Source organism: Mesoplodon densirostris, chromosome 5, assembly GCF_025265405.1.
Source record: "Mesoplodon densirostris isolate mMesDen1 chromosome 5, mMesDen1 primary haplotype, whole genome shotgun sequence".
Classification (NCBI taxonomy): domain Eukaryota; kingdom Metazoa; phylum Chordata; class Mammalia; order Artiodactyla; family Ziphiidae; genus Mesoplodon; species Mesoplodon densirostris.
The window spans coordinates 148,688,213-148,699,648 of NC_082665.1; the positions used below are offsets into that span (position 1 = coordinate 148,688,213).

General features: G+C 54.9%; 1 protein-coding gene across 3 annotated transcripts in view; it reads left to right on the forward strand.

Moving 5' to 3' along the window:
• Positions 1-10,061, forward strand: part of DZIP1L (DAZ interacting zinc finger protein 1 like) — a 48,821-nt gene extending 38,760 nt beyond the window's left edge. For 2 of the 3 annotated variants that reach the window (XM_060099636.1, XM_060099634.1), the window contains 6 exons: positions 47-180; positions 2,305-2,500; positions 5,563-5,779; positions 6,196-6,368; positions 7,436-7,575; positions 9,162-10,061. In XM_060099636.1, the coding sequence (XP_059955619.1) occupies positions 47-180; positions 2,305-2,500; positions 5,563-5,779; positions 6,196-6,368; positions 7,436-7,575; positions 9,162-9,323 (1,022 nt within the window). In that variant the 3' untranslated portion in view covers positions 9,324-10,061. The remainder of the gene's footprint in view (positions 1-46; positions 181-2,304; positions 2,501-5,562; positions 5,780-6,195; positions 6,369-7,435; positions 7,576-9,161) is intronic. The other variant, XM_060099635.1, reaches the window with a different exon arrangement.
• The last annotated feature ends 1,375 nt before the right edge of the window (positions 10,062-11,436 follow it).

An 11,436-nucleotide genomic window follows, 5' to 3' on the forward strand; every position in this document is an offset into this window, starting at 1 on the left:
GGTTTCGGGCACCCAGGCTGACCTTGGTGGTTGTCTTGTGCTGCAGAGCTGGAGGACTCCCACAGTGGACGGCAGAAGGTGCTGGCACCTCTCAGTCGAAACCCCACCTTGCTGAAGCAGTTCAGGCCAGTCCTGGAGGACACCCTGGAGGAGAAGCTGGAAAGCCTGGGGATAAAGCGAGTGAGTTCCAGGGCCTGTGTGGCAGGGCCGGTACCTACCGTTTAGACACAGGGCATTCTTAAACCGACAAAGGGTCGACTGTTCTTTACATTGTAAGCTTATTCGTCTTATTTGTTCCAGTGGGGCACCTTTGGTATCCAGGAATATAAACCTGCACAGCTGGCACTGTGGTCTCTTCTGTTTCCTCCAATGGCTTCCTGAGATGTCACCCTGTGTCCTGACTTCTCCGTGCTCTGCACTCTTGGCTACTTTCTTCTCCGTCTCTATTTTATTGTCATTGTTCACATATTAAACAAATATTTATTGAGCACCTTTGTGCTAAGTAGTGTACTAGATGCTGAGAATACAGTGATGAATTAGACAGAACTGACAATTTTTTTCATCGAGTTTACAAATGGTAGGGAACTCAGGTATTAAACAATGATTGTCCAGAAATTTAATAACTTACCATTGTGAGAAATACTCTGCAAGACAGGTATCGGATGCTATAGGAATGAATAATAAGGGGATGTGCCTTAGCCTGAAGGTCCAGGTGTGAAGGTGGACAATATGTGGATATTACTTTGACAGATTACTCCTCTCCAACTGGATAGAGTCTCAGTGGAACTATCAAACAAGATGTTCCATCTTCTCCTGGACAAAGGGACTATATGTGCCCCAAAGGACTGTGTCTCTGTTTCTGACAGAGGGAATTTAATTGGCTCAGTGTGGCCTTTGGAGGGGCCCCTGGGGTGAAGTGTCCATGATTGGTGGCACACGTGGCCATGCCCACTCAGCAGGTGGCTGTGGGTGGAGCAGGCTCTGAACACTCTGGTACAAATTAGCATTTGAGCACCATTGTCCCTACATGCCCGTGTGCAACCAGAGTATGCATATTATCATGAAAGGCATTATTTTTGGCTGCATTGGGTCTTCATTGCTGTACGCGGGCTTTCTCTAGCTGTAGTGTACAGGCTTCTCATTGTGGTGGCCTCTCTTGTTGCGGAGCACGGGCCCTAGGCGCACGGGATTCAGTAGTTGTGGCACGTGGGCTCATTAGTTGTGGCTCGCGGGCTCAGCGGTTGTGGCTCACGGGCTCTAGAGTGCAGGCTCAGTAGCTGCGGTGCATGAGCTTATTAGTTGCTCCGCAGCACGTGGGACCTTCCCAGAGCAGGGCTCAAACCCGTGTCCCCTGCATTGGCAGGTGGATTCTCAACCACTGTGCCGCCGGGAAAGCCCAGTGACATCTATTATTAAAAAACACACCTTGTTATCAAAGCAGCTGAGCATCATATCGTTGAGAATACTATGTGTATAGAGTAAAATAAGAAAAAAAATAGACACCTAGGTTTAATTTAGCAAGGATGCCCCTAATCACTGACTGTTTTCAACTACTGCTCAATCTAACTCTGGCCTTACGTTCAGACTTAATTAAACCATTTCTTTCTAACCTTAAATGATTTCTCATGGGCTCTAGGTGGATGTCAAAAGCCCAAGCAAGTTCCAGTAGGTTTTGGAAGGGTGCCTGACTTTTTTTTTTTTTCGCGGTACGCGGGCCTCTCACTGCTGTGGCCTCTCCCGTTGCGGAGCACAGGCTCCGGACGCGCAGGCTCAGCGGCCATGGCTCACGGGCCCAGCCGCTCCACGGCATGTGGGATCTTCCCGGACCGGGGCACGAACCCGCGCCCCCTGCATCGGCAGGCGGACTCTCAACCACTGCGCCACCAGGGAAGCCCCTGGCTTTGTATTTTTGCAGTTGATGTTTTCAAATCTTGTTAGCCATGGAGGGCAATGTGTCCAGCATAACGGTAGTGCCTGGGGTACAAAAAGGAGCAAGCTATGGTCTCCCCACTGTAGGATTCTGTCGGGTGGGGGAGAGGCATGTCCCACCTAAGCCTGTATGCTTGATGTCCTTGGACTGGTGCGTAGCCCCTTTGCACCATCCTGCTGTGTGTGCTTTGCTGGGGCCCCCAGGTCCTAGCCCACCTTGCTTTCAGCAGCCTGCTCACCCTGCTCTAATGCTCAGCTCCTCTCTCAGAAGCACCGGCAGTGATCCCAGTGACTCCCAGGCCAGCAGCAGCTTTGAGAGGCTTAGGGCAGGAGAAGGGTAGCCCCTCTCCAGAGGGAACCTCTGTGGTCTTCCAGGATGCAAAGGGAATCCCTGCTCGCACCCTCCGACACCTGGAGTCCCTCCTGCGAGCCCAGCGGGAGCAGAAGGCCGGGAGGTTTTCTGAATTCCTGAGTCTGAGGGAGAAGCTCATCAAGGAAGCCAGCAGCAGAGTGAAGGAGGAGAGCCAGTGGAACAGGGACCCGGTGTCCCAGCCAGACGGCGAGGCTCCAGGTGAGCTGGCGAGTGGGCTCGCCCGGGGCTGTGAGCTGCGAGGGTGCAGGCTTGTTTGCATAGAAGGGGGTGCGTAATCCCCCCGTCCACACCCAGGGCTTTGCTCTGAAGGGCCAGACGACAGGGTCCTCCCAGGTGGCTGAGTCCAAAAGTCTTCTGCTGGAAAAACAGAGTCTGTGGATGGGGTGGGGTGGGCACCAGCGTCCCTCAGGGAAGCAGAGGAGAGCCAGGACCAGGGCTGTGCTCAGCCCTGAGCTGGCCCTGCTCCGACACGCCGCCCCCTTCAGCAGCTTAGCTCTGCACTGTTTTACTTGCTTGGACCACAGGTTGAGCTTTGCCGCAACAGAGAGCAGCCCATTCTGTTTGTGGCTCTATAAACCAGGCCTGTCGGCACAGAGGCTGCGGGTGGAGGCAAGGATCCGTCAAATGAATACTCGGCTCTGGGGCAGCGGTTGGGCCACTTTGGCAGGCGGACAAGTCCTCAGAACTCAGGTGTCCCCTGGGCCGGGTCCAGCCACTGCTTTGTCCCTGGAATTTGTGATAAGGAAAGGCCCTGTGGGTCTTGTGGAGGACTGAAGGATGTGGGCGAGGACCCTCCGCGCTCTGTTCTCAGGGCACGCGGGGAGCAAGGGAACTGTGTTCTTTGGCTCAGGAGCCCCCATCTCTAGATTCAGATCCACAGGCCGCGTGATGCCCAGCTCCTTTCGGCCATGGACGTGTGCAGCCAGAGGAACGTCGCTTCTGCTGTCTGCTTGTGTCCAGGCAGGCCCCAACCTGAGCTCTGTATGCAAAGGAAGTTTCCAGAGTGTGGTCCACACATCTCTGGGGGCTGTGAGGGTTGATTTTAGTTGGTACGTGAATCAGTAATTTCAAGATTTAATCTTTATTTTTCTTCATGTACATTGGAAAAATATTACTAACGTAGCAATCCTGAGAGCTCATGGAAACTATTACTTGCATAAGTATGAAGTGGGTACTTTATGTTTAAAAGTGGTGTCATTTTATATAAAAATGTTAAATAGAGAACAGGACAGTTGCTTTGAGAAGATGGTGAAAATTGTGTCGATGATCTGGGTAACTCTGTCGTATTTGGTTTAAACTTCTGGCCTTAAAAGCTCTAAGGAAAGGATAGTTTTTAGTCTTGTACAGAAATCTCAGAGCGAAGGGTATTTGTCCTGGTTGCTCACCTGCCTTTCACATAACCCTCTGCCTCCAGTGCTCACTCATTCCTAATTTGTCTAATTGAGTGCAGTGTTTACTGAGGTTGACCTGGGCCGGGGCCTGCTCCCTCAGCTGGAAACCAGCCAGGACTAGGTGATGTGACAGGGCCAAGCACAGGCTGGGGCAGCTCGGAGGAGAGGGGACGGGCCCCGAGGGAGGGTGATTGGAAGCCCCTCTGAGTCCCGGTTTCCAAAAGAGGAGAAAGTTTTCTTGCTCTTCAAGGTGCTCCCCTGCTGGGTCCCCGAGCCTGGAGTGGGAACCTCCCCTGGCCCCCGCCTTCTGTCTCTGCTTCCCTGGCCTTGGGTCCTGCCTTCTCCAGGGCCCGTCACTGACCTGTGAGATGAACACTGTTCTCTCAGCATTTCGTAGGCCTCCTTCCAGCTCTGCCCCCACGTGTTCTCTTTCTAGGCCCCAGGAGTGCTGTACGAAAAGCTCACCTCCCGTCTCTGCTCAGAGCATGCCTCTTTTTTTTTTTTTTTTTTAATCATTTTGGTTTTTAGATGTTGGGGGTAGGAGTTTATTAATTCATTAATTTATTTTTGCTGTGTTGGGTCTTCGTTTCTGTGCGAGGGCTTTCTCTAGTTGCGGCAAGTGGGGGCCACTCCTCATCGCGGTGCGTGGGCCTCTCACTATCGTGGCCTCTCTTGTTGTAGAGCACAAGCTCCAGACGCGCAGGCTCAGTAGTTGTGGCTCACGGGCCTAGTTGCTCCGCGGCATGTGGGATCTTCCCAGACCAGGGCTCGAACCCGTGTCCCCTGCATTAGCAGGCAGATTCTCAACCACTGCACCACCAGGGAAGCCCCAGAGCATGGCTCTTTTGTTTTGGGGCAAAGCTGCGGGGTGCAGCCAAGGCAGAGGCAAGAGCCCTAGATTTGGGGCGACTGACCACCTGGGTTTGCATCTGCCGCTGACTTCCACGGAATAGTGGGTCTTGAGCAAGTGTTCCTGAATCCCTGGAAGCCTGTCTGGGGCTAAATGGATGTTGGATGTAAAGTGCTTAGCTTGGTCTGTGCATAGTAACGGTAGCTGTTGTTATTTTCCCTCAGCACGTTCACCCTCCTTTCAGTTTACTCTTTCCTAGAAACCCCACTTCCGTGTAAATGCATTCTCCGAGAGCTGTGCATTTTGAACCGTCTTTTCAAACTTCGAACTCCAGTAAGAAATGCATTTTATGCTGTGGCTCAGTCCACACGTGTAAGAGTTTGATGAAACAGTACTTACTCGGACTCCCTGTGATGCACTTTCTCTCCCCTTCTCTTCCCATAAAAAAACTGCCAATCCTGCATTACTGCCCGCCCCTTGTGATTCGAGAACTGGAGGGGCTGTATCGAATTGCCTGCCTTAAGCACTCCTGCACAAGCTGAGTTCTGGGAGGCGGGTGTGCGGATCTCGATGGCCCAGGTGGTCCACCAGCGCCCTCTGGTGGCAGCAGAGCCTTCCTGCAGGGCTGCCTGCACTCCAGCGGCAGCCGCTTGGGTTGGGTAGAGAGGGGAGTAGGTGGCCTTGGCGAGGCCAGCTTCTAGGATTGTGTCGGGGGAGCTGCAGACACGTTGGACCCTCTTCACACCTGCTGCCTCCCGCGGGTCTCCCGACACGATGCCATGACCCTGGAGCACCAGCTGCTCTCTTGGTCTCTGATGAAACCGTGGGTCCCGGCCCCAGGTCTGGCCAGCAGCAGGACACTTGGGGTGGGGGAAGTTATTAAATCCTCTCTGATTATTACGGGACTCTGCACGGAGTGACTTGCCCATTTCCCGTGTGTGGAGCCTCTTTCTGCATCCTCTCGGGCTCGGGGGCCCAGATGGGTATGCTCTGAAACTCACTCTCACCTGTGTTTCTAGTCAAAGGCCAGCAGAGCACACCGGTCACCAAAGACGCCCGGCCAAAGGCCAGGACCCTGCACGTGGCACAGTCATCCAAGCCGGCAGAGTCCCCCGTGTCACCTCTTCAGAGCCGTGGCAGCCACGGCCCGGGCCTGGCTCAGGGACCCACCCCTACTCCTGGCTCCAGAGCGCCTGGACCCTCCAGCACCCCGCCTTCCTTGGGGCCCGGGCTGAGGTGAGCCGGGCTCTGTGCTCTCCCCGGGTCTGTGGTGTGGCTCCCGCCCTGTCCTGGGCCCCCCACAGGCTTCTGCAGACAGGGGAGGGGCGGAGGCAGAAGCGAACAGGAAGGGCCTCAGGTGCGGTCCAGCCCCAGCTCCCATGAGGAGACCGGGGTCCTTCGCTCCCAGCCAGGACACAGCTACCCTCCCCTGTCCCCAAGCCTCGGTTGCCACGCTGGAGGGCCTGGGTCTTCATCTGCTCACGGAGGAGCTGGTGTGGCTGCCACTCTCCAGATGGCTCCTGGCTGGCGTCTGGGCCCAGGGAGGGAGCAGGGCTGGCTCTGGGCAAAGCAAACAAGCTTGCAAGTGGTGAAGTGTGGCGTTGAACGTCTTCCTTCCGGCCCACACGTCGCCCGTTGCTTCTTTTCCTCAGCAGTACGTCCCCGTTCAGTTCTGAAGAGGACTCGGAGGCAGATGCCGGCTCTCATGCGTCCCTCCAGACCCCGAGAGCTCCTTCGAGGATGGGGCCCCGGCCGCAGGATGGCTGGGCCTGGTCTGACACCGAGACCTCGGAGGGGAGCGCCCAGACGCCTGGCAAGAGCTCAGGTGGGCTGGCTTCCTCAGGAGAGGAAGGTTTTCTTATAAAAATGTTAAGAGGCTTGTAGCTTCTGGCTTCAGTTGCATTTTCTAGCCAAAGAGGAAAGGATGTGGAACTTTTGTCTTTCCAAAGTCAGTAGGTGGAAGCGCTGGGGTGTAAGCCCAGCTCTATCTGCCAGGTCCACAGTGTCCATGGATTCCGCACTACTTCATCTTGTCCACAGTGTGTTCCAAGCCTGCCAATCCTTCGACCACCAGAACCAGATCTCTGGAGAAGTACTGACCACCTGCCAGGCGAGATGATAGGGTGTAAACATCCAGGAACCGGGAATCTGGAGTCCTCGGACACGCTTCAGCCTCTGTCACTTGCTCCCTGCGTGTGCTTGTGTGAAGGGTTTCGGTTCGTTTGTTGTAAAATGAGGTTTCCGGACAAGATGGGTAATGAGGGGCGAGATACACATTAGGCCCTTAACAATCAGTTTTTGAATGAATCAATGAGCCGAGGGCTGTCGTAGCTCCGGACCTCTGTTCAGGCCCCAGCTGTTTGAATCCCGGAAGTCCGTGGCTAGCTCCCTGCTTCTTGGCCAGTCCTGAGGTCTGGACATCCACCTTGCTCTCCCACGTCACCAGAGTCCATTGATCACGTAGTCACTGCTTAGCCCCCTCTTGCGTGGAGTCCACAGAAAGCGTGTCTGGCCCGCAGCCCTCCTGTGCGAATTTATATTGATGACGTTTCTTCGTTTCTCTGCGAAGGTGTTGGAGGAGGAACTGCACGTTAGTCTTGCAGTTCATGTACCAACTGAGCAGGGATTCCTCCCGGCCTCCCGTTGAGAGGGAAGAGCAGCTTCCTAAGCCTGTGGGCCCAGCCGTGTCCTTAAGTGCACGGCACACTTACAGGATGTTCCAAGCACACGCCGGCCTGGGCCTCTCTCTCTTTGCCCCTCTTTTACTGTTTTTGCCTTTCCTTCTTCCTCTTGACCCTTTTCCACGCTCCCTTTATCCACACCAGAGCCTGGATGTGACCCATAAGGATGATGCATTCAGACTCCGGGCTTTTCCCCCTGGTTGCCTTCCAGGTACACTGGTGCGGTCGATGGTCAGACGTCATGAGAAGCAGCTGGAGGCTTCGGCCAAGAAACCTGCTGGAGAGGTCAGTCTGTTCTCCAAGCCCAATGCCGGGCCACAGAGGGCTGCTGTGCCAGGAGGGAAGCCCCAGGTAGGCTGTAGGACCTTGGAGGCTGCCCTGCAATTCCCTACAGAGCCAGCTCTGAGTTTGGGGGCCTGGGGTGGGGGCTGAGGGAGGGTCCAGCGAGCGTCACCCTGGGGCCTGGTGTGACACTGCGGGTGACCTCACTGTCCCCTCTGCCCTTGCACAGATAGAGGGATGGCCACTTTCCAATGCTTGTTGTATCATTATACGAACAACCGCTCAGTGGGTTGTGTCTCCGGGCCACTTACGCTCCCACTTCCTGCCTCTGATAGAGCCTGGACCCAGCTCTGTGTCTGGCTTCCTGCAGTAGCTGCTCTCTTCCGGCTCCGCCTCATCTCACAGCCAACCCCTCCCGCTTCCTTCAGGCCCCGAGGACCCCAGCGCAAGGCGTGTGTGCAGAGCAGATTGCTTCACAGGGTGGGGTGTTGGAGTAGCATCACACAACACATCAGAGTGGGCCACAACACACAATGGGGATATTTAGACTAAATATTCAAGGCCATTCCTCATCACTACGAATGTCTTGATGGCCTTGCCTCTCTCAGGCTCCAGCTGCCATCAGATTTAGAACTCAGATGCCCAGCCTCCCAGACCATTCCCGTCAGGACGTCCTCTTTGCTGCCCGCCCCCCATCAGGGAACAACTTCCATATTCCTGTTGCTGTCTTAGGCAGAAACATTTCGAGCTCTTGTACTTTACACTCCTTTCTCAATCAAGAAGATGCATCCTGGGATGCTATTGCCCTAAAATTCAGAAAGAGTGGGCCATCCCTTTTTGGTTCTCCCTAGCATACTCCCCCAACCCCAAATACCTACCTTGTACTACATAATATGTTTGGTTTATTATGCAGCCCATGTGTGTTTGCGAGTAACGAGTCTAAAGGATTTAAAAAGTATTCATCCCTTTTCCCATGTTGTGAAAGAACACCCACAGCCCTAAGCAGTTTGAGGCGCTGCTCAGAGCCTGCTTGCTGCCCGGGCCCTGCTGGTTTCTGACTGGTTGGCCTTACGTTCCAGGCAAACGGCCTGGGCCCTGAGAGCTCTTGGTGGGGGGGTGACCGTGGCTATGGTTCCAGGACAGCCTGGGACCTTGGCCCACCCTGGGCTCCTCAGTTGGCCCCAGCCCAGACCCTTTACAGGCCGAAAGATTCCTGGCACTTCGAGTTCCCCTCACGCTCCTATGGTCAGAGTGTTTCCCAGCCCCTAGACGAGAAGTCTGTGGCAGGTGGGGTGGGCGTGTTAGCCCCTGGTGCATCAGCTCAGGAATTTGGAGAAGCTGAGGCTCTAGGCTTCCAGATCCATCACTGTGGGCAGTTAAAAAGTCTGGACAAAGTTTAAATTACAACAAGAGCAACCTGCTCTGCTACCGGCCTCTCCAAGGAGCTTGCCTTGGTGTGGCCAGTGGAATCTCAGGGGTGTTTGCATTGCTGTGACCCCAGGTCTCTGAAGCAGGTCCTCAGGGAAGTGAGAAGGCAGGAGGAGAAGCATCCCCCTCCTGCTTTCTTCCAAATCTGCATTTTGTCCCCATGTCCGTCCTGCACATCCATCCTCCCTTGTCAGATGCATCTTCTTCTCCCCCTCCCCTCCCTGCAGCTTTCTGAAGATGAGAGTGACTTGGAGATCTCTTCCCTGGAAGATCTCCCCCAGGACCTGAACCAGAGAGAGAAACCAAAGCCCTTGTCTCGCTCGAAGCTCCCAGAGAAGATTGGTGCCAGCTCCTGGAGCCCTGGTCAGCCCCGGGTCCCTGGCTGGTGATCCCGCCCCAGAGCCTGGCGGCCAGAGGCGCAGCCTTGTCGCCCAGCTGGGTGGGGCTGGCTCACGGTCCACCCCCACAGATGGGGCTGCTGGGCCTCTTCACCAGTAACCGAGAGGTCTTCTCCCCTGGAGGGAAGCAAAGCAGAAGATGGATATGATCTCTCCCGCCCCCTGTGAGGGGCCCTGGCAGCGCCCCTGGGTCCCAGGGCCTGAGAAAGTGTTGTAACAGGACCTCAGAGCAGCATCCTTCCTCCACCTCCACGTTCACGCCAGACTGAAAGGAAACACCTGGTCTCTAGTCCGGAGCGTTTTGTAAACCTGCAGAAACACTGTAGAGATGGGTCTTTTATGGGGTCCTTTTGGGGACTTAGGCCTGAGTCCGTCATTCACTGATTGACCCAAAGCCATTTACTGAGGTCCTCCAGCCTCTCACTGCTGAGTTGGGGTAGAGGCAGAGATGGGGGGTGAAAAGTACAGGGTCATAATCTGTTGACAGTTTAGGATGCCATGGGAGCGCAGACAGAGCCTCCAAGTGCAGCCTGGAGTGACCTTGGAGAGCTTCCCAGAGCTGCTGTCTGGCAGGGCCTGCTCGTGGGTGGGAGGGAAGGAGGGCCTCATATCCCCAAAGAACCACAAATTAAAATTTTGATATTATTTCTAAAATTGGGTTATGTATATAACTACTGTATTTTTTTAAATTTGAAAAGCATTAATTTATTATATGTAAACCTTTAAATACAGCACAATGTTTCTCACTCTCTGGTATTTCTTCCTACTTTTGGCACTTTAGCAGGGGCTGGGTGGGGGCTGGAGCCATCTGTACCCCAACTGTGTCAGTTTAGGGCCTTTGGGGTGCAGTTGCCAAGATGGAGATAGGATTGCAGTCGGTTTGCTGGGGAGTCACACCAGCGGAGGAAGCCGGATCGGGCAGGGAAAGCGCTCACGTGCAATGCAGGTCTGACCCCTGTGGGAGAAGGGAGAGAGGGAAGCAGGAGTGGCACTGCCCACCAGGAGTCCCCACTGGGCAGGAATGGCCAGGACCTCGTGCCCCCAGCCAGCTTGGCCATTGGCTGGCGTGCCCAGGTGAGTGAGACCTAGTTGAACAGCCATTGTTTTCCCTAAAGGGAAACCCAGCCGTGCACCTCCAGGCCTCACGAGTAGAGGGAATAGCGTGATGAACCCACGTTCCCAACACCCAACTTCAGCCGTTATCAGCTCAGCTCGTGGCCAGTCTTGCCTCACTATCTCTCCCCACGAGCTTGGGTCTGTCCCGCTCCCCAGCCCTCCATCCAGGCTTCTTTTGACCTCTGGGTGGTCCTGATACCTGGGCTAAGCCCTGAAGTTCTAGCAGGAGGAACCAGGGGAAGTGAGGAGGAAAGGCGCTGCAGAGGGCAAAGGGGATCTGGGGCAAAGGAGGCTTGGGGGTACCATGGTGCCAGCCTGTTCAGTGAGGCCAGAGCCTAGCTTATGAAGGGCCTGACGTGGGCCTCGGGTCAGCCCACCCCTTAGCTCCTGGGGAGTGAGTTCCCTTTGTGGATCTCATACCTTTGAACAGCTGAAAAGGTGTGCAACCAGGATCTTGGTGGCAAGTGAGGAGGGGAAGGGACCGTGAGTGGGGAGTGGTGGGGGCAGTTCATCCCTCTCTCAGAGTTCTGCCGACAAAGTTATGCTTTCTTATTCACAGGCTTTGGGCAAGGAAGGTGTAAAAAGGTGCTTGTGGGGTCCCTCGCCACATGCTGGTTTCCCGTAGCTCTGAGTGCACTACCGTTGCCGGGCCCCACATCACAATGCGCTCTGGGACCTCTGCTTTTCGGCCTCAGGGTTGTCTCTGGTGGGAGGTTGCGCAGGCTACATGCAGGTACAGCCTGCAAATGCTGGAGAGCTGTCTCTACCGGGGCAGCCCACACCCAAGGTGGAGTGGGAGTTGGTGAGTAATTGCTCCAGCCTTCCCATGCTTTGGTGGGACAGTTCTGAGGTTAATTCTGCAGTTTCTCAAAGTCCCCAGGGGGAGTGAATCCCAGTCTCCCGCAGCAGTTACAATTTTTTTTTTTTTTTTTTTTTTTTTTTTTTTTTTTTTTTGCGGTACGCGGGCCTCTCACTGATGTGGCCTCTT